The 22,955-nt window shown below is 37.8% G+C and overlaps 1 protein-coding gene and 1 non-coding gene across 5 annotated transcripts in view; one reads left to right on the top strand and one right to left on the bottom strand.

The window, feature by feature from the left end:
* The window catches only part of CENPQ (centromere protein Q), a 313,629-nt gene that overhangs the window by 37,945 nt on the left and 252,729 nt on the right, over positions 1 to 22,955 (top strand). Inside the window, exon 9 of one of the 4 annotated variants that reach the window (XM_059938536.1) lies at positions 9,063 to 9,354. The exons of the other annotated variants lie outside the window; for them this stretch is intronic. Within the exon in view, the coding sequence (XP_059794519.1) occupies positions 9,063 to 9,101 (39 nt within the window). The 3' untranslated portion in view covers positions 9,102 to 9,354. Of the gene's footprint in view, positions 1 to 9,062; positions 9,355 to 22,955 lie in introns of those variants that run through there. 4 annotated transcript variants of the gene reach the window in all.
* Positions 21,932 to 22,039, bottom strand: LOC132375461 (U6 spliceosomal RNA). Its single transcript, XR_009506011.1, has one exon. It is a non-coding gene; the product is annotated as a U6 spliceosomal RNA (small nuclear RNA).

Raw genomic sequence — 22,955 nt, 5'->3', positions numbered from 1 at the left:
GGATTAAGTTAGATGAAAGATATTTAGATCAGTGCTTGGCATATAATAAATGCTCAAAGTGAGCAATTATTATTATTAGTATTATCGTTATTGTTTAGTTCACTTTCATCCTAACAAGGCTTTAGGGCTTTATTTAATAAAAAGCAGCAGAAGGCATACAACACAAGAAATCTTATAGAACCCAAACCAGTGGTTTTTATGGACTTTTTTCTGCATTCTTGAAACAAAAGTCTTATTTCTAGCTTTTCCCAACATTTAATGGATCAATAAATTTAAATTCCTTAGATTCCTTAGTAATGACAGCGCCCCCCCCCCTCCCCAGCTTGTGATAAGAGGCCTAAGGTGCACCATGTTTGACAGTCTTTGAAGAGGTTTCTCAGACTGCTTAGTTCCCCTTGGCAGGTAGGAGCTTGGAGTACTTTCTTTAGGACCTGTCAGGTTAGTTTGTTTGCCCTCTGGGATTTTAAATCTGATGCCCTTGTCATCTCAGAAAAGCAGAATAGGCACAATTAATTTTCATTTCATCTCCTTTCTGTCAAAAAAGTATTCAAGTCAGCTGGACTCCTTTAATCCAAATACATTTGGGTTAATTTTCTTTCCTTTAAGTAAAAATTATTTTTAAAGCACTTAACCCCCCTGCTAACTGCCTATAATGTCCTTATACGTGTTCTATAAACAGATGTCTCCCCGATGCAAAAAGTAATAAGTTGAAGTCTACTGAATTTGCTTCACAGATTTTCCCAATCCAAGCAGAACCCTGCTGTGGGAGGAAGCTGAGGAATCTTTTCCCAATTAACAGTGTTCTGGGGGCATCCCTGGTGGTGCAGTGGTTAAGAATCCGCCTGCCAATGCAGGGCACATGGGTTCGAGCCCTGGTCTGGGAAGATCCCACATGCTGCGGAGCAGCTAAGCCCATGCACCACAGCTACTGAGCCTGTGCTTTAAAGCCCGCGAGCCACAACTACTGAGCCCGTGTGCCACAACTACTGAAGCCCGCACGCCTAGAGCCCGTGCTCCACAACAAGAGAAGCCACCGCAATGAGAAGCCCACGCACTGCACCGAAGAGTAGCCCCTGCTCACCGCGACTAGAAAAAGCCCACGCACAGCAACGAAGACCCAATGCAGCCAAAATAAATAAGTAAATAAATAAATAAATTTAAAAAACAGAAAGAAACCAAACAAACAGTGTCCTGGGAGTGAATCTGAAGGGAAGCCTGGGCATCCTCAATACCAAGAAGTCTCTGAGAATGACTGGGTCTTGGCTCTTTGGTCTTACCTCCACCTCAGCAAAAGTGTGATCATCTACAATTGTCTTATGTGGATGAATCACGGCAAGAACTTTGGAAGCCAGCTGACCACTCAAGTGACCATAAGACACATATTATAGTCACATAACTGCCATGGATCAAGCAAGTGTCAACCTCTCTTAACCTTTGTCCACAGCCTCCATCACCTTTGAGAGTCATTACATTTGACTCGCTGATCTTATTCTTGTTGGTCATCACCAGCACTTGATGTGCCTTTCTGCTTAAAAACAAAAAAGAAAGAAAGAAAAAAGGAGAAAGAGAAGAGGCTTTCTGTTAACAGAAAAAGTTATATTCATGGCAAAAAAATTTGAGGAAATGTTATTTTGTGAGGAAAAAGAAAAATGGAATAAAAGAAAACAAAAACTCACCCATGACCCCAAATCTCTTTTAGTAATTGGTATGTTTCCAGTCTGGTTTTATTTATTTGATTTTTTAATGTGTATGTACATACACTTTTCTGATCATAAAACTGTATATAAAATCTGAGTATTGTCTTTATGTAAACTAACATATACTGATGCTATTCAAGGTGGGGTCTGTGAACCAGAAGCTTGGGCATCTCCAAGAATGGTTTTTTAAGAAATGCAGAATTCCAAGCCCCACTCTAAATCTGTTGAATCGGAATTCACATTTTGGCCAGATCCCTGGGTGATTCACATTAAAGTTTGAGAAGCATTGACATATATGCTATATTTAGTTCTGTATCCTACTTTGTCACTTACAAAAACTTAAAAGTTTTTCTTCTCCTATATGGAAAACAATGCCATGGTAATAACACTTTGTAGAATTATGAAAACATTTAGAGATCACAAAAGAGTGAAACGTATTGATTTGTGAATTGGCAAAGAGATCTCTAAAAAGCTTCGCAGTGTTTTTTTAAAGAGCCTTATTATTCTAAAGTTTTCCTAATGAAAGATTGATTGGTTATTGGAGTTCAAACTATGCCAGAAATGTGGTTCTTTTATTGTCTAAGAATGTGAAACAATACTTACTTAAAAATCCCCTTAAGGGAAGAGGACAGGAAGTCATTAAAGAAAGCCCTATTACAACACTTGCAGGCTGAGTCGAGACTTGCCAGCCACTTGTAACGAATTACCAGGGGGTGGGGAAAAAGGTAGAGCCTGAATTTGAATCAACTGATTCAGATAAGAAAGCAGGCTGTGACTCTTGAACACCCTGACATCCTTATAACTCTGGTCAGTACTTTGCTATTTCATTAGGGAGGGCAAATCTTTGTAACTTTTCTTCTGTAGATGAAGATAAGAAACAGTCCAATTTACTTCGGAAAGAATAAGGAATTATAATCATTTATTAGGCACAATGTAACTAATAGTTAACAAAACATAAGACTTGGTTAGCTTTAAAGCAAGGAATAAATTTAAATTCAAACTCAGATTTCTAAGTATAAGAGAGAATGACTACTTTTAGGAGGCTGCAGGCTTCACAAAAATAGGACAAACAGAGGCTGTTTATTCAGAGCTTGCAGCATCACTTGCACTAGGCAAGGGAGCAAAGGCAGGCGGGGCAGTGGGAAAGTTTTATAGTGACCAAGATGATCTTAACTTTATTCTCAGCTCAACTAAACCTTAGGTTTCTTCCTGACTATAGCTCCTGAGCTCCTTAGAGCATTACTTGAGAAAACTTGCAATTGTAAATTTCTTTCTCTGCCCCTTTGAGATATAAATCTCCCAACGTCTTGCCAACCCAGGAACAGGACCTTCTTTCTCAAGGATCTGGAAGCCATCCCTTTGAAATGTAATCTAGAAAGATGGGGGCCTCTGACTCCCAGTCTCTGCAAGAGGGTGTCAGAGCCCAACTCCATAAGCCTTAGTTAGCAAACACAGATGGCTTAATGGCTTTGACCAACCTCCCCCCTAAGGTCCTCTAGTACTTCTCCACTAGCTCACCCCAGTTCTTAAAAGCTGTCCCACCTTTTGTTTCAAAGGAGTTGAGTTCAGTCTCTCTCCCCTATTGCAACAGACTTGAATAAAGTCTTCCTTGCGTCTTTAACTCAGTCTAGTACAATTTTTGTTTGACAACAGTGAAGAAAGGAGGGGTTTCATGTATGCTCTGATTGGAAGCTACTAACATGGGAAAGCTAGAGGTGGGCTATCAAGAGGGGCTTCTTATATAATGGTTTAGGGCTCTCTCTGGTAGGTCCTGAGTTGGAAGGGTGCAAAAAAAAAGAAAAAAGAAAAATAGGGAAGCTGGCAGTCATTGACCAAGTAAGTCCTGGTCTTTCTGGGCTGATTGCAGCAGAGACTGTGGTTTGCCTTCCCAGGCTAGTTGCTCCAGAGGTTGTAGATTCAAGTTCTACAACCTGGTAGATAGTATCAGCCTCAGGATTTTTTTCTAGGAGTAAGTTTAAACTACTTAGAACAGTGCCTCATATACAATAAATACTCAAAATTATTATTATTGTTACTATTGTTATTATTGTCTATTTTAATTTTTATCCTAACCAGCTTTAGTTTTTTTGGTTGTTTGTTTTTAAGAGCAAAAGGCATACAACACAAGAAACCATATCAAACCCAAACCGGTGGTTTTTACTAAGACTGTTTTTCTGTTAGAAACTAGAAGTTAGAAACTAGAAGACCCAGTCACAGAATTCTGGAAGGTCCAGTCACAGAATTCTTTTTTGGAGAAAATCACGTTATAATTATTTCTTAAAAACATCCAGAATGCAGCACTGCAAGTAGTTTCTTCATGGGGTGAAATATGCTTTGGCATAGTTCAGCCCTGACTGTTGGCACCCAAAATGCTATGTAATGGACTAGTGCTACCTTACTGAGAGAAAAGTAAGGGTTCACCTAGTATTACCCAGTGATCACTGAGGTTGATTAGTGCACAAGCCTAATCTTAAGGCTGGTTTGTTGGACAACCTGCCCCAGGCTTGGAACCATGAGTGTTAAAGCTGGTTTGTGTGCCTGTTGGATCATCCTTAGGCCCATGTCTTACTTCTAAAAAATCTTGTGACTTTGAGCTTATTTTGAAAGCCTGCTAGGTCCATGGAAAAGTGAGTACAATTGAATAACCGGAATTCAACTTACTTGGGAGAGGGACAGGGAGGTATACGGGGGAGGTACGAGGTATACGGAGCACCAGGTAATTTTCACCAAATCAAAAGAACTTGAAGGGGAGGGCTTGTGAACACAGTCACCTTGTGTAAGGATTCTCTGACCACTGATGTCCATGTTTCAGAGAGAAACCCTGTGCAAGCCTATGGACTTCCCAAGCCAGCCTCAATATTGACCCAGATTTCTGAGGTTATAGGTTCAGGGTTTACAGTCTTTCCATCCCAACATAACTGGATGGGAAAATGTGCAAACTTACAAGTGAAATAATATTAGATCAAAATACGGGAGTAGAAGAAAGGAGGTTCTGTGACCTATATTCAGTGGCAGGGTTATATTTAGGCAATGGGCAGGGTTTGCCCCAAGAGTGAAAAATAAGCAGTACAACATCTTCAGAGATTAAAAAAAAATAATGCTGGACTAAAAGCCTGTCTGCTTTTTATCATCACCATGGACTTAGTAATAAAATACTTGTCTCTGAAAAAACTCTATTGTTGATCTAAATTCTAAAAAATTCCTGTGATTACTGTTTGAACTTTAATAATAGAGAGGTAAGCCTCCAATGAGCACATTTTCATTTTCCTTTATTATTTTTTTTCTATGTGGAAGATAATTTAAAGAACTCTCAGTGTTGCCCCGCAAGTCAATCTCTCTCTCCCTCTCACTCTCTCTCTCTCTCTCTCTCTCTCTCTCTCTGTCTCACACACACACACACACACACACACACACACACACACACAGAATCAGTTACATGCATTCATTTAGAGAGTAAATTCCTAAGAGTTCAGAACCTTTCTTACTCACTTGGAATGCACTTTGTGTCTCCGACCCCTATATATTCCTGCATTTTAAGAGTAGATTCAGGGACTTCCTTGGTGGCGCAGTGATTAAGACTCCGTGCTCCCAATGCAGGGGGCCTGGGTTCAATCTCTGGTCAGGGAACTAGATCCCACACGCATGCTGCAACTAAGAGTTCGCATGCAGCAACTGAGAGTTTGCATGCCACAACTAAGGAGCCTACCTGCCGCAACTAGGACCCAGCTCAACTAAATAAATAAATTAAAAAAAAAAAAAAACTCTTTTAAAAAAAGAGAGTAGATTCAATATAAACTGTAACCCAGTGGTTGTAGTGATTTAGAAAAAGAACTCGAGTTACTTCAATTCTGACATTATATGTGGCATGTATAAAATTTTAAATAGGGAAACAGCAAAATGTAATATTTTTTGTTCAATAAGCGCAATTTTAGTTCACACATGAACGGTTTTATTGCATTTGGATAATTGACATGAAATTTATTATTTATTCATCGTTTTATAACTAAAGAATGAATCAAGAAAATAAAATATCCCATGAATTGTATAATTTAGTAGTTCTGTTTCTTTTGCAGACATTTCAGTTTTATTAAAGTTTATTAGTTATTTGACAGTAATTTACATACATAATTATTATATCAGACTCACAGAAGGATCAAAGTTATTGTTTTAGTTTATGATTATTATTGAATATTATTTTCTCATATTGGTGTTAAAAATTATCTGCTACTGGTGTCACATTCACTAAGTATGCCACTGCCAACATGTAGTCATAAAGTCATAAAAACGGGGGACTGAAAGGGTTGGAATTCAAACTCAGATTTCCTGATTTCGAATCAAAGCTGTTTCTGTTAATCCCTATATAAGAGAAAGTAAAATCTCTACCTTAATGCAGTAAGTAATAAGTGATAAGGATAGAACTGGGGAAAAGAGCGCCTTCAAACACAACTAGAGAAACATGAGGGTTTGGAGAGATTTAGCTCTCACAGTTCAGGCATAAAATTGATTTTATAATAGTTTTTCTTATTGTGACACTTGGGATTATATTTTAGTAATATTTCTGTTTGTGTATGATAAAAAATAGTATTCCTACTCCTAGATTTCCTGAAGTAGAAAAAATATATATATATATATATCTAGAGATGTTTAGAATTCCTGAGGTAAGCTGGGCAAAATCCTTTAAGGATGGGGCCACCCTGCAAAAATCTATCTGCTGCTGCCTTGTGGTCCAAAGAAGCTCCAGGTCCAAGTGCGTGAGAAACCACGGAGGCCCTGAACACAGTGTCAGTCAGAGCTCAAGAACAAAAGTCAAAGTAATTACTGTTCACAGGGTGTCATAGAGAACATAATTTCTTTAAAGATGAACAGCAGTACGTCCAAGAGCTGATAAAGGGCTCTGGAAAGCAATATGTATCTCTTCACTTGTAAAATGAAGGTTTGGAGTTAGATATAGCTGGTGTATCCTCCAGAGATCATTGTTTATATTTCTGTGGCTTTTTTTTCCCCCCAAACTATAATGCAGGGAAGTGTTGAGAGAAATTGAGCTCGAAACACTGCAAATACATGTATGTTACTTTTCATTTACTTTACCTCTTGTTCCAGATGTGATATTATGTTTTTCATTTTAAAGCAGGAGTCATGAATACATGCAACATTTTTTGTATATTATTCTGTGCCTACGTGTGTATGTGTGTAAAAACTAGGAGAATGGATTGTGCTTTGTATCTCTCTGCATCCTTTAGTTATCAGTAGGTAAAGAAAGTCTATTTTTTGGGTGGCTGCTGTTTACCCATCACTGAATGGGAATCTGGAGTGATGCTAAGCCATTGTTTGTACAAGTGCAAAGATGACAAACTGCTTATGGTGAAGTTTTGCTAAGACTCTTTTCTGGAAATGGAGAACTCATTTCAGGTTCTTAGAAATCCAGACAATTATAGAGTAAGTTCATTTAGTTCATGGATTTCAAATTTAATGTAAAGCTCTTTTCTTTTCCCCACTTTGCTTTCTTCAAGAAATCCTAAGAGAAACACTGGTATTTACACAATTAAAGCTTCTCTGGTTGGAGTGAAGTGGGTTTGCCCATTGTTGCCCTGCTTGACTTTCTCTTCAAATTCCTGAGGCTCTGCCCTAGCCTCACCCACAAGGAATCTTCAAGGATTCCCTAAGAAAATATCCTTCCAGTGCTTAAAGTCCTACAGCCAATTGAAAGCCGGGGGAGGACTCTTCCATATTTCTGAAGTTTAGTGCCACATGGAAAGATATAAAACCTTAGCACTGGCTTAAGACAAAGCCAAATCTCTCCAGTTTTTTCAAATCACCTTTCTCAAGTAAGATGCCTTACCTGCTGAAAAGGGCATGAAAGCTTCCTTCTTGATAAGCTTCCCAGTAGAGTTAAGGAAATGAAATGTTTAGGGTTAAATGTTTTTGGTTTTTCCTACTGTGTTTGATCCCAAAGCACAGAGGTCAGGGATGACCTCAGTGCCCTAGAGATAAAAGTGTTATTAGTGACAGAGATGAAACTTCTTCCTAAAAAAAGTGGCTCTTTAAGATGTATGGTGACCTTGGTTGGCAATTTTTGTGAAGCAGTGTGTTCTAGAAGGAATAGGAAGTGGAGAAGGGGGAGGTGGGGCTTAGGATTGAGTGTGAAGTAGTCATGTACTCAACCAAATTTTCATTCGGTACCTTCTAAAAAACACAAGCTTCGGATTCAGAACTGGGAATAAATTCTTAGTCAGGTATCTGCTATGTGATAACAGCATGTTATTTAACTTTTGATAAATTCCAGTTGCTAAATTCATATGATGGCAGTTAAATAGTCCTCATTTGGTGACTCTGAGCCTTCCTGGTGGGTTTGGGGGCTCTGTGAAAGTTTGATCTTTTATCTCCAGGGACAGTGACGGTGGACAAACTAAATTTAACAAGCCCATCAAAACAAATCCTCCAAAATAAGCTACCCCACTTCCATAGCTTGCCACATACTCTGAAACAATGTAGGGCTGTCAACAAAAGTAGTTTTAATTGTGATATAGGAAAGAGTGTTCTGAAAACTAAAACTACACCAAGATAATAATAAAAACAAAAGTTTGCCTTGAAATCAAGGGCAATGTTCACTGCTTCAGCTTGGTGAATCACAGTTTCCTCTTGAAGAAAGTTTTGCCATACTATCATTGTGGTTAGCTGTTTTATCACAGGAACTGGTATAGTTTTCAAGTGACAAAAAGCAATCAACTGCTTTTAAGTGTTTTGTTAAATAATAGTCATCCATTCATCCATTCATTCATTTATGTGCCTGGTCATCTTACATGGACTTTCTCCTCGTAGTTGTGCTAGATTATTTCCATTCCATGGAAGAGAAGACTGGGGCTCAGGGAAACGAAAGGACCTAACAGCAGTAGCACGGGGTCAGTTAGATGCCCTACAACTCCAAGGCTCTTTCTAACACAACACTCTACCTAGCTCGCACCAGTTCATCTCAGCGCCTCTGTGATTTTGAGCAGCATTTTGATGTTCTTTCCCTTTCCCCTCACCCCTCTTCTTAAACCCTTACCTTTGGAATATAGTAATTTTTAAATATAATATTTGTGGTGGTTGCACAGGGTAAGCTTGCGGGCAGGATATCAGCAAATCTCTGTGCTTCGTGAATGACAGCGTCTGCGTAAGGCATTTGAGTTCTGTGTGCCATTCGAGGCACCCACGACTTTGGCGATCTCATCATGGACCTTTTCTGGATAAAACAGAGCATGGTTACAGTCTGCGGTGGGAGGCGGGTATTGAAACAGTCTCTCCATTTTCTTTAAATGTGAAAGTCAAGCCCAAGTGCTCTCTGAGTTCTGACTCATCTTTTCCCCCCACTGCTTCCACCTCCAGGCCTCTATTCCTACGGCTCCTCTGGGGACCTGCATGTAGTGATGCCTTCAGACCATCTCAGGTTGCTTAGAGGGGAAAATCTACTTTCTTATATCACAAGGAGACTAAAGGTACAAACTATCCTCAAGGGTACAAATAAAGGTATCAGGGAAACTCTAGAATTCTGCATTGTCCAGTCCAAGAGTTTCTGCTTCCTCTCCTTCAGACAATGCTCTGAATTTTAGAAGACTTACTCTGGGTCTTAGGATATCGCGTCATGAGCAGAATCCCCCAGCGCAGCGTGGAGGCCGTGGTCGCTGTACCTGCTGCAAGCAGATTACTAACAAGTGCCACCAAATTGTCATCACTGAAAAAGTCAGTAGATGTATCTTTCTCCTGAAAGAGGAAGAGGAATCATTAGTGATGAAATAATTTTATCCTGGGCAACCATCACAAATAACCTCAAGTGAATTGAAAAAACAAAGTGTTACATTCTTCCCTCAATCGAGTGGAATTTTATTTTATGACAATGTTGTGCAGAATTTTAGGATAAAGCCCATCCCAGATGCTAATAATGATACATAATTCTAAAAAATGGGAAGGTCTGTTTCTCATTTAGGAAAACTGGGAATAAGTTTTTAATTGAGTGATTGGAAAATTCCTGGCACTGTTTCTTACAAAAAAAAACCTTAAATTATCTCTCGAGTTTGTCAATTGAAACATATTTTTCAAGGTTGTAAAGAAAAAAGAATATTAATTCTAAAAGCTAACATATCTGAGATCTTCTGTATATCTTGGTTTTTTCAGAGAGTGACATAAACAGAGGTGGAAAATATTTAAGAATGCAAAATGTAATAAATAGCATTTTTGTAGTGTACAAATCTGTCATTATTAACTTGAGTCTAGTTATCTTTCTTCTCTGAAAGGAGTATTTTTCCTCCAGATGCTATTAATTAAATCAAATAATAAACAATAGGCTAAGGTAACCTCAGAAGAAAATGCTGTTGCTTCCTGCTGTCTCACCAGAAAGGAATCAGTGAAACTTCTTGGATCATTTTTGCCAAATTTATAATGGTAATCGAGGAAAGTCATCCTTATCAAGGAAAATAATTCATCTCTATTCCTGAGTACTTATAACTTTTTAGGAGGAATCCCAAAACAGGAAACATATTGAAAAGCTAAAAATAAAAAACAACAGAGTAAATTAAATATACATATGTAATGCTTGGGATATTGGAAATGATACCACTGTTTCTGAAAGCATTATAGAAATAGCATCTCATATAGACTTAGATTTTACCTCAACTAACAGTGGCAGACCAGACTAGACAAGAGGATTTCATTTATTGGAATTTAGTAACTTACAATTAATATTTATATGACTTAAAATAAGTTCTATGTATCCAGAGTATTTTGCATATTATACCTGTGGTCATAGATATATGTACTTAGAGGTTAGATGAGACATAAAAAAAATTTGTCTTTATAGTCAGAGCTATCAATCTAAGTGTTTTGCTTGCAAAATCCCAGGTGATTCCAGGTCAAACTATTCTGGTTCAATGTAGTATACTAAATTTACTACTAACATTTCCTTGTAGGATCAGAATAATTCTGTTTTAAATTTTTAAAAGGCTGACTGTCCATAGGTCTCACAGAGCAGTACCACTTAAATCCAATATTCCCTGACCATTAAAAAGTTCACTGTTTGCTAAATTTAGTGTGTTTGTGAGTGTATTCATTTTCTGAGAGACACGCTTTATGTTTTTGGTCAGATTCACAAAGGGGTTCCTAACCGCCCCCACCCCAGATGACTTAATAAATACCAGAGATAAAAGACCATGCTTAAAATTAGTCATCCTAGGGACATCCCTGGTGGCGCAGTGGTTAAGAATCCGCCCGCCAATGCGGGGGACACAGGTTCGAGCCCTGGTCTGGGAAGATCCCACGTGCCGCGAAGCAACTAAGCCCCTGCGCCACAACTACTGAGCCTGCTCTCTAGAGCCCAGGAGCCACAATGGCTGAGCCCGTGTGCCACAACTATTGAAGCCCTCGCGCCCAAGAGAAGCCACCGCAATGAGAAGCCCGAGCATCACAATGAAGAGTAGCCCCCGCTCACCGCAATTAGAGAAAGCCTGCACGCAGCAACGAGGACGCAACGCAACCAAATAAATTAAAAACAATTTTTTTTAATTAGTCGTCATAGTTGTCCGACCTAGTGTTCTCTAGCACGTGTATTTAGAGTAAACCTGCGGTTTTATGCTAGCAGAGTCCAAAGTGAAATAATATGGTCGATTGTCTGTGGTATTATTGAAAAATGGGAATTGACAAGGCTCCTTTTTCTTACATTCTAGAAGATAGCAACTTCACTTGCAAATGTAAAAAATTGAATTGCAGCACTATTGTGCATTGACATGGCTCAGAATAAATACTAAGGTTTCATTTAGTGCTTTATAATTTTTGTAATAACTGACAGTCCTCTTTTGTTAAAATTCAATTTCCTAAGTGGATTCCTCTGAGCACCCCTTGCTCACTCATGGCTTATCCACATTCCGTGCCTAACTAGTGGAACAGGTGAAAGATGACAAAGATGGTAAGAATCTACTAAAGCCGTATAATGAACTATTTACTGGTGTGATTCACAATCCCTGCATTGTAAGATACTTGATGCAGTAATCTGTGATGGGAGAATGATCAGATCTCTTAACCAGGCAGACTCGTCACATCTCTAATACTCAGAATGTTCCAGAAAGTGTACATTTTTTAAAAAAAGATCAAGTCCTCTTTTTTTAAAATTTATTTTTTAAATTTATTTATTTTTTGGCTGTCTTGGGTCTTCGCTGCTGCACGCGGGCTTTCTCTAGTTGCGGCGAGCAGGGGCTACTCTTCATTGCGCTGCGAGGGCTTCTCATTGTGGTGGCTTCTCTTGTGGAGCATGGGCTCTAGGCGCGCAGGCTTCAGTAGTTGTGGCACTTGGGTTCTAGGGCGAGTGGGCTCAGTATTTGTGGTGCACGGGCTTAGCTGCTCCGCAGCACGTGGGATCTTCCCGGACCAGGGCTCGAACCCGTGTCCCCTGCATTGGCAGGCGGATTCTTAACCACTGTGCCACCAGGGAAGTCCCGAGAGGTAAATTTTAAAGAAGAAAAATGGTAGACAGAGCTTAGGGAGAAGTGGGGAGAACACATTTCATAGGTGAAATTAGCACAGAACAATAGTACAGAGATGGGAATGAGAAAAAAAAAATGAAAGACTAAGTAGTAAAGAGATTAGGCTGGTTAATATATAAGCAAAGGACAGGAATATTGAGGAAACAAACACACGTGATTGGGGCATATGGAATTAGATGAAGGACACTATTGAAAGAAAGTGTTCTTCTGAGGAATTAACCTTTGTGTTTTGTGACTTTTGAATGTAGGAGAAAAAGCCATAAAGTAGTTTCAGAAGATCAGAAAACTCAAGTCCTGGTTTTTTAGTTACTAAATAAGTCAATCGCTTTGAGTCACACTTATATGTAAAATTGAGATAAAAATATCATCCCTGTTTTCCTCCTAGGGTGGCTGTGAGAAGTAAGTGGAATCCTAGCAGCCCTTTGTAAAATAAAAACTACAATACAAATATGAAATGTTATTATTATTATGTTGCCCATTGAAGTAAAGTACTGGTCTCTTCAGTATATCTCCTGCTAGGCTTTTCAAACTAGGAAGTTATAGAATATAGCAGAACTCAATTTAAAGTATCTGCCCTTTAGAACTTAAAAATTGAAATTTACAGCCAAATCCCAACTATAAATTTCTGCTCCCCCTCCCTCTTCCCTTCTTCCCTTCCTTCCTTCCTTCCATCTTATCCCACAGTCAGGAACTCTAAAATCTTTGAAGTGGAAATTGGAGAAAAATTGGTCTAGTACGTTGTCTAGCCCTTTCATTTTACAGATAAGAAAACAGAGACCAACTTTTTACATAAATTCACACAGCTAATTAATGGCAAGCTCAAAACTAAATTCTGGGTCTCAGTTTCTGGGGCCGTGCTATCAGTTGTGACTTTTGAACACACTGTTTTGAGTTTAACTAAAAATTTCTAGAGTAAGACTATGATCACAGCTCAGTTCCTTCATAGTAGGGTATATATGAAATATGTAGATTGAAGTAGTTGAGATAAAGTTCGCAAGTCATAAATACGTTAAGATAAAAATACCACTTTAAATAATAGAAATAGATTTACTAGTATTTTATATATACAAATTTTAAAAAGTAAAAATTAAATTTAAAGCAGCTCTATTAATTTTGAATCTTATCTAATTACCTCATTATACATACTGTATATGAAGCAGTTTTAAATACATACATGCTAATAAACCCACAAGGGTAAAAATGATTTAGGAAATTATAAACATGAATTAAATGAAAAATTATTTATTTGTTTACCTCCAGCATGGTTTGATATGGCCTCTTCAGATTAAGGATGTGCAGATTTCCAATAATTGTTAAAGGTCTGGGTCCTGGAGGAAAATGTCGCTTGGAAGCTTTGGTCATGAAGATTTTAATATTTAAGATAAAAATAAGAATCAGGCTCAGAATTGGAAGTATGAAAGAAGATTCAGGTCCACTCATTATCTTTAAGTAGAAGTATTATTTAAAAAAATAGAAATCTTTGTGACTGCAACCAGACAAAATCAGCAGTTTTCAATGCAAATCACAAACATGAAAGTGTTGCTAATAGTATTTGTTCTGTGCTATAGTCAACCACCTATTTTTATAATTAACATGAATTAAGCCCTACACTTTAAGCTTGCCTTATGTGAGCTTCCTTCCCTTTTCTCCCTTTCGCTTATCAGTTCCATCTGTTTTATTCAATAAAGGCTGGAGGGATTTTCTTTTCATGTAAAACAGGGATTAGTCTTAAAATTTCAGAGAAATACACCATGTTTAATCTTCAGTGTGAAATCTACACTTTTACAATACAACTACTGGTATTTGGTAAGATACACCGTGATCTGTGTCTGGTTGGTCACATAACAGTGTCACATCAAGAATTTCAAGGTTCTTGTACAATGATGAGCTCATACTTTTCCACTCTCTTAAAAGAGTTTCAGGGAAAGAGCACTGATTTTTAACTTAATGAGAACTGCGTGCAGATCCTAGCACAGACCTTCAGCATGTTACTCAACCTCTTTGAGCCTTCATTTCTTTATTTTAAACTGAGGAAAATAGTAATAATACATAAATGGTTGACTTGTTGTGACGAGTTAAGAATGAACAGATACACAGCTCCTGAAATATACTTAGAATTATACCTGGCATTTCTCATTTTTTTCCCCTCTTTTGTTCCCTGACGAGCATTTTCATTTGTTTATGTCCCTATCCCCTTCTGTCAGAGCTGACTCTTTCATTTTGCTGTCACTAAATTTTCTACCTTTTTATGCTACTGACTTTTAACCATGCATCTGGGAGATAGCTCATTTTAGTTGACTTGATCAAGAAAGAAATATCTTTCCCTTTTGTGTTAGAATGACTATGAAAAAGGAACTATATTAATAGACTGGATTGAACAATCTTTTACATATTGCCTTCTTGATAACAATATTTCCTCAAGTTTTTACTGGTTGCCATTATATTATATATTTACCTTTTAGTGTATCATTCTTTTTCTCCAAGGAATTAAAAATTCTTGAAAGCAAGGACTCTTCCCCTGACCATTCCTACCCGCTGCCCCCAACTATGGAATCCCCAATGTCTAGAACAGAACAGCTCCTGGCACTTACTGAATTGAAACTGGTCAATAAATGGAGGAGTAAATGAATTATTGAAGTCTCCTGAACATTTTGTTTCTAGAGAGTCATTCCTAGTAACATAGAATTTGCGGAAACTGAGTGACCATGCGTATCAAATTCTGTCATTTTATGGGTAATGCAATTTAGACCCAGAGAGTTCAGGTTTGGTAAGGGTCATGCACTTCTTCCTAATAGAGCTACGATTAGGACTTAGGTCTGCTCCTGCTGCAGTGTTCTTTACAACACGTGGCTTCATGCCATGATACTAAGTATACACAACTACTTGACTCCTCTGCTTGGCATGACTTTGGCTTGCTGGAACACAATCCCAGATAATCCTGTCTGGCAGGCACTAACAAAAACCTTCTTGAGCCAAGTCTAAAAGAGGCAGCTGCAGGCACAGAACAAAGGGCTGTATTTCTTTGCATAGAAAGTGACTGTTAGTTTCAGTGATATCCTTTCCGTGATATCCACACTTAACAGTGTTCCCATCAACTAAACTCTTTTTCTAAAACAAAGGACGGAGGGAGAGACAAAAAAGAGATTCCAATCAGACCAAATGGGAGTGTGTCAGGGATTAAAATGACTTGTATCTGATTCAAATTGTTATATAATAATAGGTAATGCAATATGTAATAGACCCTAGTGATGCTGTTATTATCCCAATATTACAAATGAAAAAAATGAGGCTTTAAGAAGTTAACCAATCTGCCCAAGGTCATGTATTTATTAAGTGAGAGAATTCAAGTTTCCCTGATTCCTGGGCTGTTAATTTCTTTAATATATTGCTACTTCCCAGTATTGATTCACACATCTGGCTCTGATTAATATAGCACCTGGAAATGATGATAGCTGACCAGCAATCAAATGTTTCTTTTTTTTTTTTTTTAATTTTATTTATTTATTTATTTATGGCTGCGTTGGGTCTTCGTTTCTGTGCGAGGGCTTTCTCCAGTTGCGGCGAGCGGGGGCCACTCTTCATCGCTGTGCGCGGGCCTCTCACTGTCGCGGCCTCTCTCGTTGCGGAGCACAGGCTCCAGACGCGCAGGCTCAGTAGTTGTGGCTCACGGGCCTAGTCGCTCCGCGGCATGTGGGATCCTCCCAGACCAGGGCTCGAACCCGTGTCCCCTGCATCGGGAGGCAGATTCTCAACCACTGCGCCACCAGGGAAGCCCTCAAATGTTTCTTGATTGCTCTGATTCTGACTGTATAAAGAAAATTGCTGGATATACTCAACCTTATCTCCTAAGATCTGAGTGAAGAAAGCTGGGGATTTTCTGTCTATAGCTGTTAACTATTGAGAGAGGAGTAATGATTTTTCTGACCATAATTGTGGATTTACCTATATCTCTTTGCAGTTCTATCCAATTTTGCTTCATGTAATTTGAAGTTTTGTTATTAGGGGCATAAATATTTAGAATTGTTATGTCCTCTTGATTAATTGTTTTATTATTATGAAATTACCTTTTTTATAACTAGTTATATTCTTTTTTCTTAAATCTACTTTGTCCAATATTAATACAGCTCTCCCAGCTTTCTTATGACTGGTGTTAGTATGGAATATCTTTTCCTCATCCTTTTACTTTTAAGCCTATTCTTGTCTTTATATTTAAAGTGTATTTCTTGAAGGCAGCATATATTTGGGTTTTGTATTGTTTATTTAATCTGACAAGGATAAGTCTTTTAATTTGAGCCCTTAGCCCATTTATATTTGATGTGATATTGTTAAGCTATTTGTTTTCTATTTATGTTACGTGTGTTTTGCTCTTTTTTTCCTGTTTTTCTCTGTTCTTTTGGATTATCTTTTTTTTTTAATATAAATTGATTTTATTGCCTTTGTTGGCTTATTAGCTATAAAACTGTTTTGTTATTTTAGTAGTTGCTTTAGGGTTTTAGTACACACCTTTAATTTATCATTCTCTATCTTCTAGTGATATTACACCACTCCTTATGGTATAAAAACTTATAATAGTATATGTCCATTCCTTTTTCTCTGGTCTTTATGCTACTGTTCTTATACATTTTACTTTACATATATTATAAATACCAGAGTACATTGTTATTTTGTTGTTGTTGTTTAAGCATTTAATTATCTTTTAAAGCACTTAAATAGTAAGAAAATTTTTAAAAGTTGTATATTTATCCAAATAATCACCATTTCAAGTGCTCTTCATTCCTTTGTGTATTATGTTTCCATCTGGTATAATTTTCTTTCTGCCTGAAAGACTTCCTTTAACATTTTTTGTAGTACGGACCTTCTGGTGATGAACTCTTCTATCTTTTATTCTTTTCAATTTATCTAAACTAAAAATACCAAGAAAAAAAGAAAAAACCAAAAAAACCCACCCAAAAAATAGTTCACCTATTTCTCCTACTCTCTACTCCCTGCTTCTGGCAATCACCAATCTGTTCTCTGTATCTATGAACATAGTTTTTTGGGGGTTTTTTTTGGTATGTATATTTTTAGATTCTACACAAGGAGAGATAATATGTTATTTGTCTTTCTCTATCTATTTTCACTTAGCATAATGCCTTTGAGTTCTGTCTATGTTGTCGCAAATTACAAGATTTCTTCCTTTTTTAAGTCTCAACAATATTCCATTGTATACATATACCACAATTTCTTTAGTCAATAATTAAAAACTAATCTCTCAGATTTAAGACATGAACCAGAAATACAAAGAATTCCAGAAATAGGCCATCTGAGTAGAGTTTGAGATTTTTAATCAAATTGTCCAATCAATCTAAATGGTATTATTTACTACTTTAAGTGATTTTGGAATGGATAAGGTGTAAACACACCAAAAGCATTCAGTGCCTCAGAGCTGGGCTATGTTTTAGGGGTGGACCTCAGGGAGAGGGGCTTTGTGCCCTGTGCCCAAGCCTGAGATTAAAAGGGCATGGAAAGCATGAAAGGGGGGGCAAGGAAGGGCAGCATTTGGCTGACAACTGGGTAGTGACTCAAAAAAAGCAGTAGAGGGGAGAGAGACCTTCTAGTCTGTAAAAGAGGAAAAGAAAGAGAAATAAGGAAGAAAATTAGAAAGAAATAAAGAACAGACAGAAGGAAAGAAAGAAAAAATATTTTAGGTTCATAGATAGACATACTATATATATAAAATATATACATATAACATTTTTAGATTTAAGAATATTCACATGACAAAAACATATATTTATATACATATTCAGCTAAAAATCCCCTGAGAATCTTTAAAGCAAATGAGTGGGTCCCTAACTTCATTTTCATATTCACTCTTGAACTTTACCTTATTTTTCTTGCCTCAGTGTGAATTTTAACCTAGTTTCCCTTACATAAATGTAACCTATAATCTATATAGCCCCAACATTTAGTCACATCTGTCAAATAAAAAACCAACTGAGAAAGCGGAGACTTAGTTCAAAAGGATTATTGCAAGGCAGGGAAAGGGACTATTGTAGGAGGGTGAATGCTGAGATCATAATGAAGTCCGCAAGCATCTTAGGAGTACAGAGAGGGGTGAACAAGGCCAGGAAGGACAGGGTGCGTGGAAGCGGGGTGACAGGTGGGATAGTGTCAGAGAATGTTCACACCTCCCACCCCAAGCCACCCTGTTCTGAGCAGGGTTGTCTGCTGGCTCATGCTGGGTGTGGGCCAAAGTTCAGGGCTCTGGAGGAAGGAGAGAAGCTTAACCAGTCTGTCTAACAAGTGTTTTGTTCTGATTGGTCAGTGAAATGAGTAGTTTAGGAAATAAGTTATGAGGCAAAGCATAGGAATTTGTGCCTGGCCTTGTCACAGGTAAACAAGGGGTTTTGTGAGTCTTATCTAATCATATGCGGAAAGGCTTTTTTTTTTTCTTTTTCTTTTTTTCAGTGAACTGTGAGGTTCCTTTAAACTTCCCTGTTTCCAGAAGCACAGGGCTTAGGTAAAATTCAACACTGTCAAATCCCTATTATCTAATTTTTGACATATTATTGAAAAAAATTGCTAAAAACTGAAAAAAAAAGGATTAGAGAATAAAGATCCACACACATGCATTCATTCACCAACTTTTTGTGGTAAAGTCAAGGGCTTACCCTTGGGTCTGCTGATTGAAATTTCCTATCTTCTTCCTGGCATTAATTACACAAAAAGTGCATTGTCTAAGATATTCAGCTTCAGATTCTTTAAATAACAGAAAGAAACTAGACAAGCAATCTGAATGAAGAATCTTTCTAGATTTTTGTATTGTTTACTTCCCAGTCTTGATTGTTGTCTTGTTTATTTTATTTTATATGTTGCTCTTGTCTGATACAAGAGCAATTTCTTTGTTTCTTTTTGTTGTTGTTGTTTTAGCAACTTGTCTTTATAGTCTTTCTAATATAGCCAATCTAGAAATGACCACTTTCATTCATTGCACTTATAAAACAAGTGAGCATTGAGTTGGATGTTTTTGAAAAGTTCTATATAGGCAAGTTACTAAAAATGCATCATTCAAATAAGGATTAAGTAAACTGATAACATCTAATTGTTTGAGGTCTGGCCTTTGCTCTGAGTTTCTGGGAGATAACGCCTGAACCTTGGAATGTCCTGCTTGATAAAGTGTATTTGTTTACCTGGGAACCTTGGGCCACCTGGGTGGTCTCTGGTAATAATATGGTTTATGGTGTGGTCTTTGGCTGTGTGGTAATAGCTGGTCTCTGGAGGGTAAACACTAAGGTCAGCCACATGGGTGACCGGCCAAGTGTATGTGACAAAGCCCAAATAAAAACCCTGGAAACCAAGGCTGGGTGATCTTGTTGCCAGTACTTCATGCACATTGCCACACATCATTGCTGCTAGTAAGCCCAGTCTGCTTGACTCCACTGGGAGCGGACCACTGGAAGACTGTGTCTGGAACTTTCTTAGACCCTGTCTTATGTGCTGCTTCTTTCACCTGATTTTAATCTGTATCCTTTTGCTATTATAAACTGGAACTGCAGGCATAATAGCTTTTCTGAATTGTGTAAATCTTTCTAACAAATTATTGAAACTGAGTGTGGTCTTGGGAACTCCCAAACTGCACTTTCTGATAAAGTCAACATAGAAATTACCACTCACATTAAGTGCACTTGTAAAACATGAATAATATTGAATTGGGTGTTTTAGAAAGACTCCATATTGGCAAACTGCTAAAATTGCATCATTCAATTATTAAGTAAACTGGTAACATATACTTGTTTGAATAATATGATTACAGTAATAGAACAGACAGTTTGCTTAATTCCATGAGTTGAGTAAAATGGATGTCAGTAAATAGAACTACTGTATGTTAGTTAAGGAAATGATGGAGGCCACTGGCTTTCCTATTTTTTTATTTATTTTATTTTTTAATTTTTGGCTGCATTGGGTCTTCGTTGCTGCGCACGGGCTTTTCTCTGGTTGCGGCGAGCAGGGGCTACTCTTCGTTGCGGTGCGTGGGCTTCTCAATGCGGTGGCTTCTCTTGTTGTGGAGCACGGGCTCTAGGTATGTGGGCTTCAGTAGTTGTGGCCCACGGGCTCTAGAGCTCAGGCTCAGTAGTTGTGGCGCACGGGCTTTGTTGCTGCACGGCATGTGGGATCTTCCTGGACCAGGGCTCGAACCCGTGTCCCCTTCATTGGCAGGCGGATTCTTAACCACTACACCACCAGGGAAGCCCCTGACCTTCCTATTTTATTCTACAAAATAACTGGCCTATAATCTTCAAAAGTGTCAAGGTCATAAAAGTCAAAGACAGACTGAGGAACTGTTACAGACTAAGGGACTAGAGAGAAATGACAACTAAAGGCAAAAATGTGATTCTGAACTGGATCCTTTTGCTGTTTAGGGCATCATTGGGACATTTGGTGAAACTTTAATTGGGTCTCAGGATTTGATAGTTGCTATGGACTGAATTGTGTTTCTCAAATTCATGTTGAAGCCCTAACCCCCCAATGCGACTGTATTTAGAGATAGAGATTTTAGGAAGTAATTAAAGTTAAAGGAAGTCATAAGCGTGAGGTCCTAATCTGACAGGATTGGTTTCCTTATAAGAAGGCAAAGAGCTTTCTCTTGTTTCTCTGTGCTCACACAATTAGGAAAGGCCATGTGAGCACACAAAGAGAAGGCAGACATCTACAAGCCAGGAAGAGGGTTCTCACCAGAAACCAAATTGACCAACACCTTGATCTTGGACTTCCAGCTTCCAGAGCTATGGGAAAATAAATTTCTGTTGTTTAAGCTTCCCAAACTATGGTATTTTGTTATGGCAGCCCGAGCTAACAATGGTCATAGTTTAGCAATGTTAATTTCCAGATTTTGATGATTATATTCTGGTTGAGAGAATATTTGTTAATCGGAAATACATACTAACATATTCAGGGATAATGAGGCCAGAAACTTAAAAGGTTCAGGAAACAAACAGTTCCTTGTACTCTACTTCTAACTTTTTCTGAAAGCTTGAGATTGTTTCAAAATAAAAACTTGTGGAAAGTCTAGTTATTTCAAAGAGGCATTGAGCAAAATATCCAAGTATTTTCTGAGGACATTTGGTCATACTTTAATAGGTTTCATTTTAGGAGGATACCAATAAAATATGCAGAAAGCTGACATTTGAATTTATGTTGATGAAACAATTTACAAAAATATCAAGGAGCCGCTTTATTGAAGTATAGTTGATGTACAATATTATATGTCACAGGTGTACAATATAGTGATTCATAATTTTTAAAGGTTATACTCCATTTTTAGTTATTATAAAATATTGGCTGTATTCCCTGTATTGTACAATATATCCGTGTAGCTTATTTTATACATAATAGTTTGTATCTTTTTTTTTAATGTAATTTTTTTTTTTTTTGGCCACACCACAGAGCTTGTGGGATCTTAGTTCCCCAGCCAGGGATCGAACCCGTGCCCCCTGAAGCATTGGGAGCACGGAGTCTAAACCATAGGACCGCCCGGGAAGTTCCATGCATCTTTTTTTTTTTTTGTATTTTGGCTCTGCCAGGTCTTAGTGGTGGCACGTGGGATCTTCATTGAGGCATGCAGGATCTTTAGTTGAGGCATGTGGGATCTAGTTCCTTGACCAGGGATTGAACCCGGACCCCCGGCTTTGGGAGCACAGAGTCGTAGCCACTGGACCACCAGGGAAGTGCCCCCCCCCCTTTTTATAAAATAGGGAATGTTTCATGAATTTGAGTGTCATCCTTGTGCAGGGGCCATTGCTAATCTTCACTATATCATTCCAATTTTAGTATACGTGCTGCCCAGTCGAGCATTCAAGTAGCCACTTTAGAATAAATGTTTTTTTTGAAACCTATTGACCTGCATATCCAAATGAACTCTCTGGAGACCCTCTGAACGTTGCCTTACGATCAGAGGAACAAGGAGGACTTGGGACATCCTGGTGTCGAAAATGATTCTTTGTGATGATCAGCAAGAGTGGGGACAGTGGATTTTTATAGGTGAACTTTTTCAAAAAGCCCATTTGAAAGAGAAACTGATGCAGGTTTGAAAGAAGTCACCTATTTATCTAGTAAAATATTTAGGATCTACAAATAAATTACACTATTTTCCCAGAGCAATAACATTAAATAATTAATTGTTATTATAATTTTTCAGTTCTAGCATCTAGGAATTGAAGTCCTGTTAATTATGGCAGGGCCTCACTGATACTTAAGCGCATCCTGGCAAGAGACCATGACTCCAGAAATAGAAGAAAAATCTTCAGCATTAACAGAAAAAAATTTTATGTTATTTCCCTAGAAATGGTTTTATATGACTATGTCAGTTACCTTTTTCTAAAACTGAGTTCTTCAAAACGTACCCTATAACGTGAGACATTAACTTGATTTTTTTTGCAGTGAATACATAGTAAAAATTTATTTGAATTGAGTATGGACTAAGTATGAGGAATGTGTGTGTACGTGTGTGTAATGTGTGTGCATGTGCTTGTTACTAAAATGAATTCTAACCACCAAAGAAAAAAGACAAATGCTTTATTTTATAATAAGATTTAATCCACTGAAATTTTGTACAAAACAGACATTGGTCAGATAGCATTTGCGCTCTTGTTGCAAATTAGTAAACATGCAAAAGAAGTTAAGCATAAGAATATTCAAACTGTGAATGAAACATGTCGCCTGCCATATCAGTAAACAAAGGATGTTGCAGCCATTAGCCACTACCTGTTCT

This window comes from Balaenoptera ricei, chromosome 11, assembly GCF_028023285.1.
Source record: "Balaenoptera ricei isolate mBalRic1 chromosome 11, mBalRic1.hap2, whole genome shotgun sequence".
NCBI classification, from domain to species: Eukaryota; Metazoa; Chordata; class Mammalia; order Artiodactyla; family Balaenopteridae; genus Balaenoptera; species Balaenoptera ricei.
Note: the sequence above shows the minus strand (reverse complement) of the source record. Positions and strands in the feature narration are given on the sequence as shown.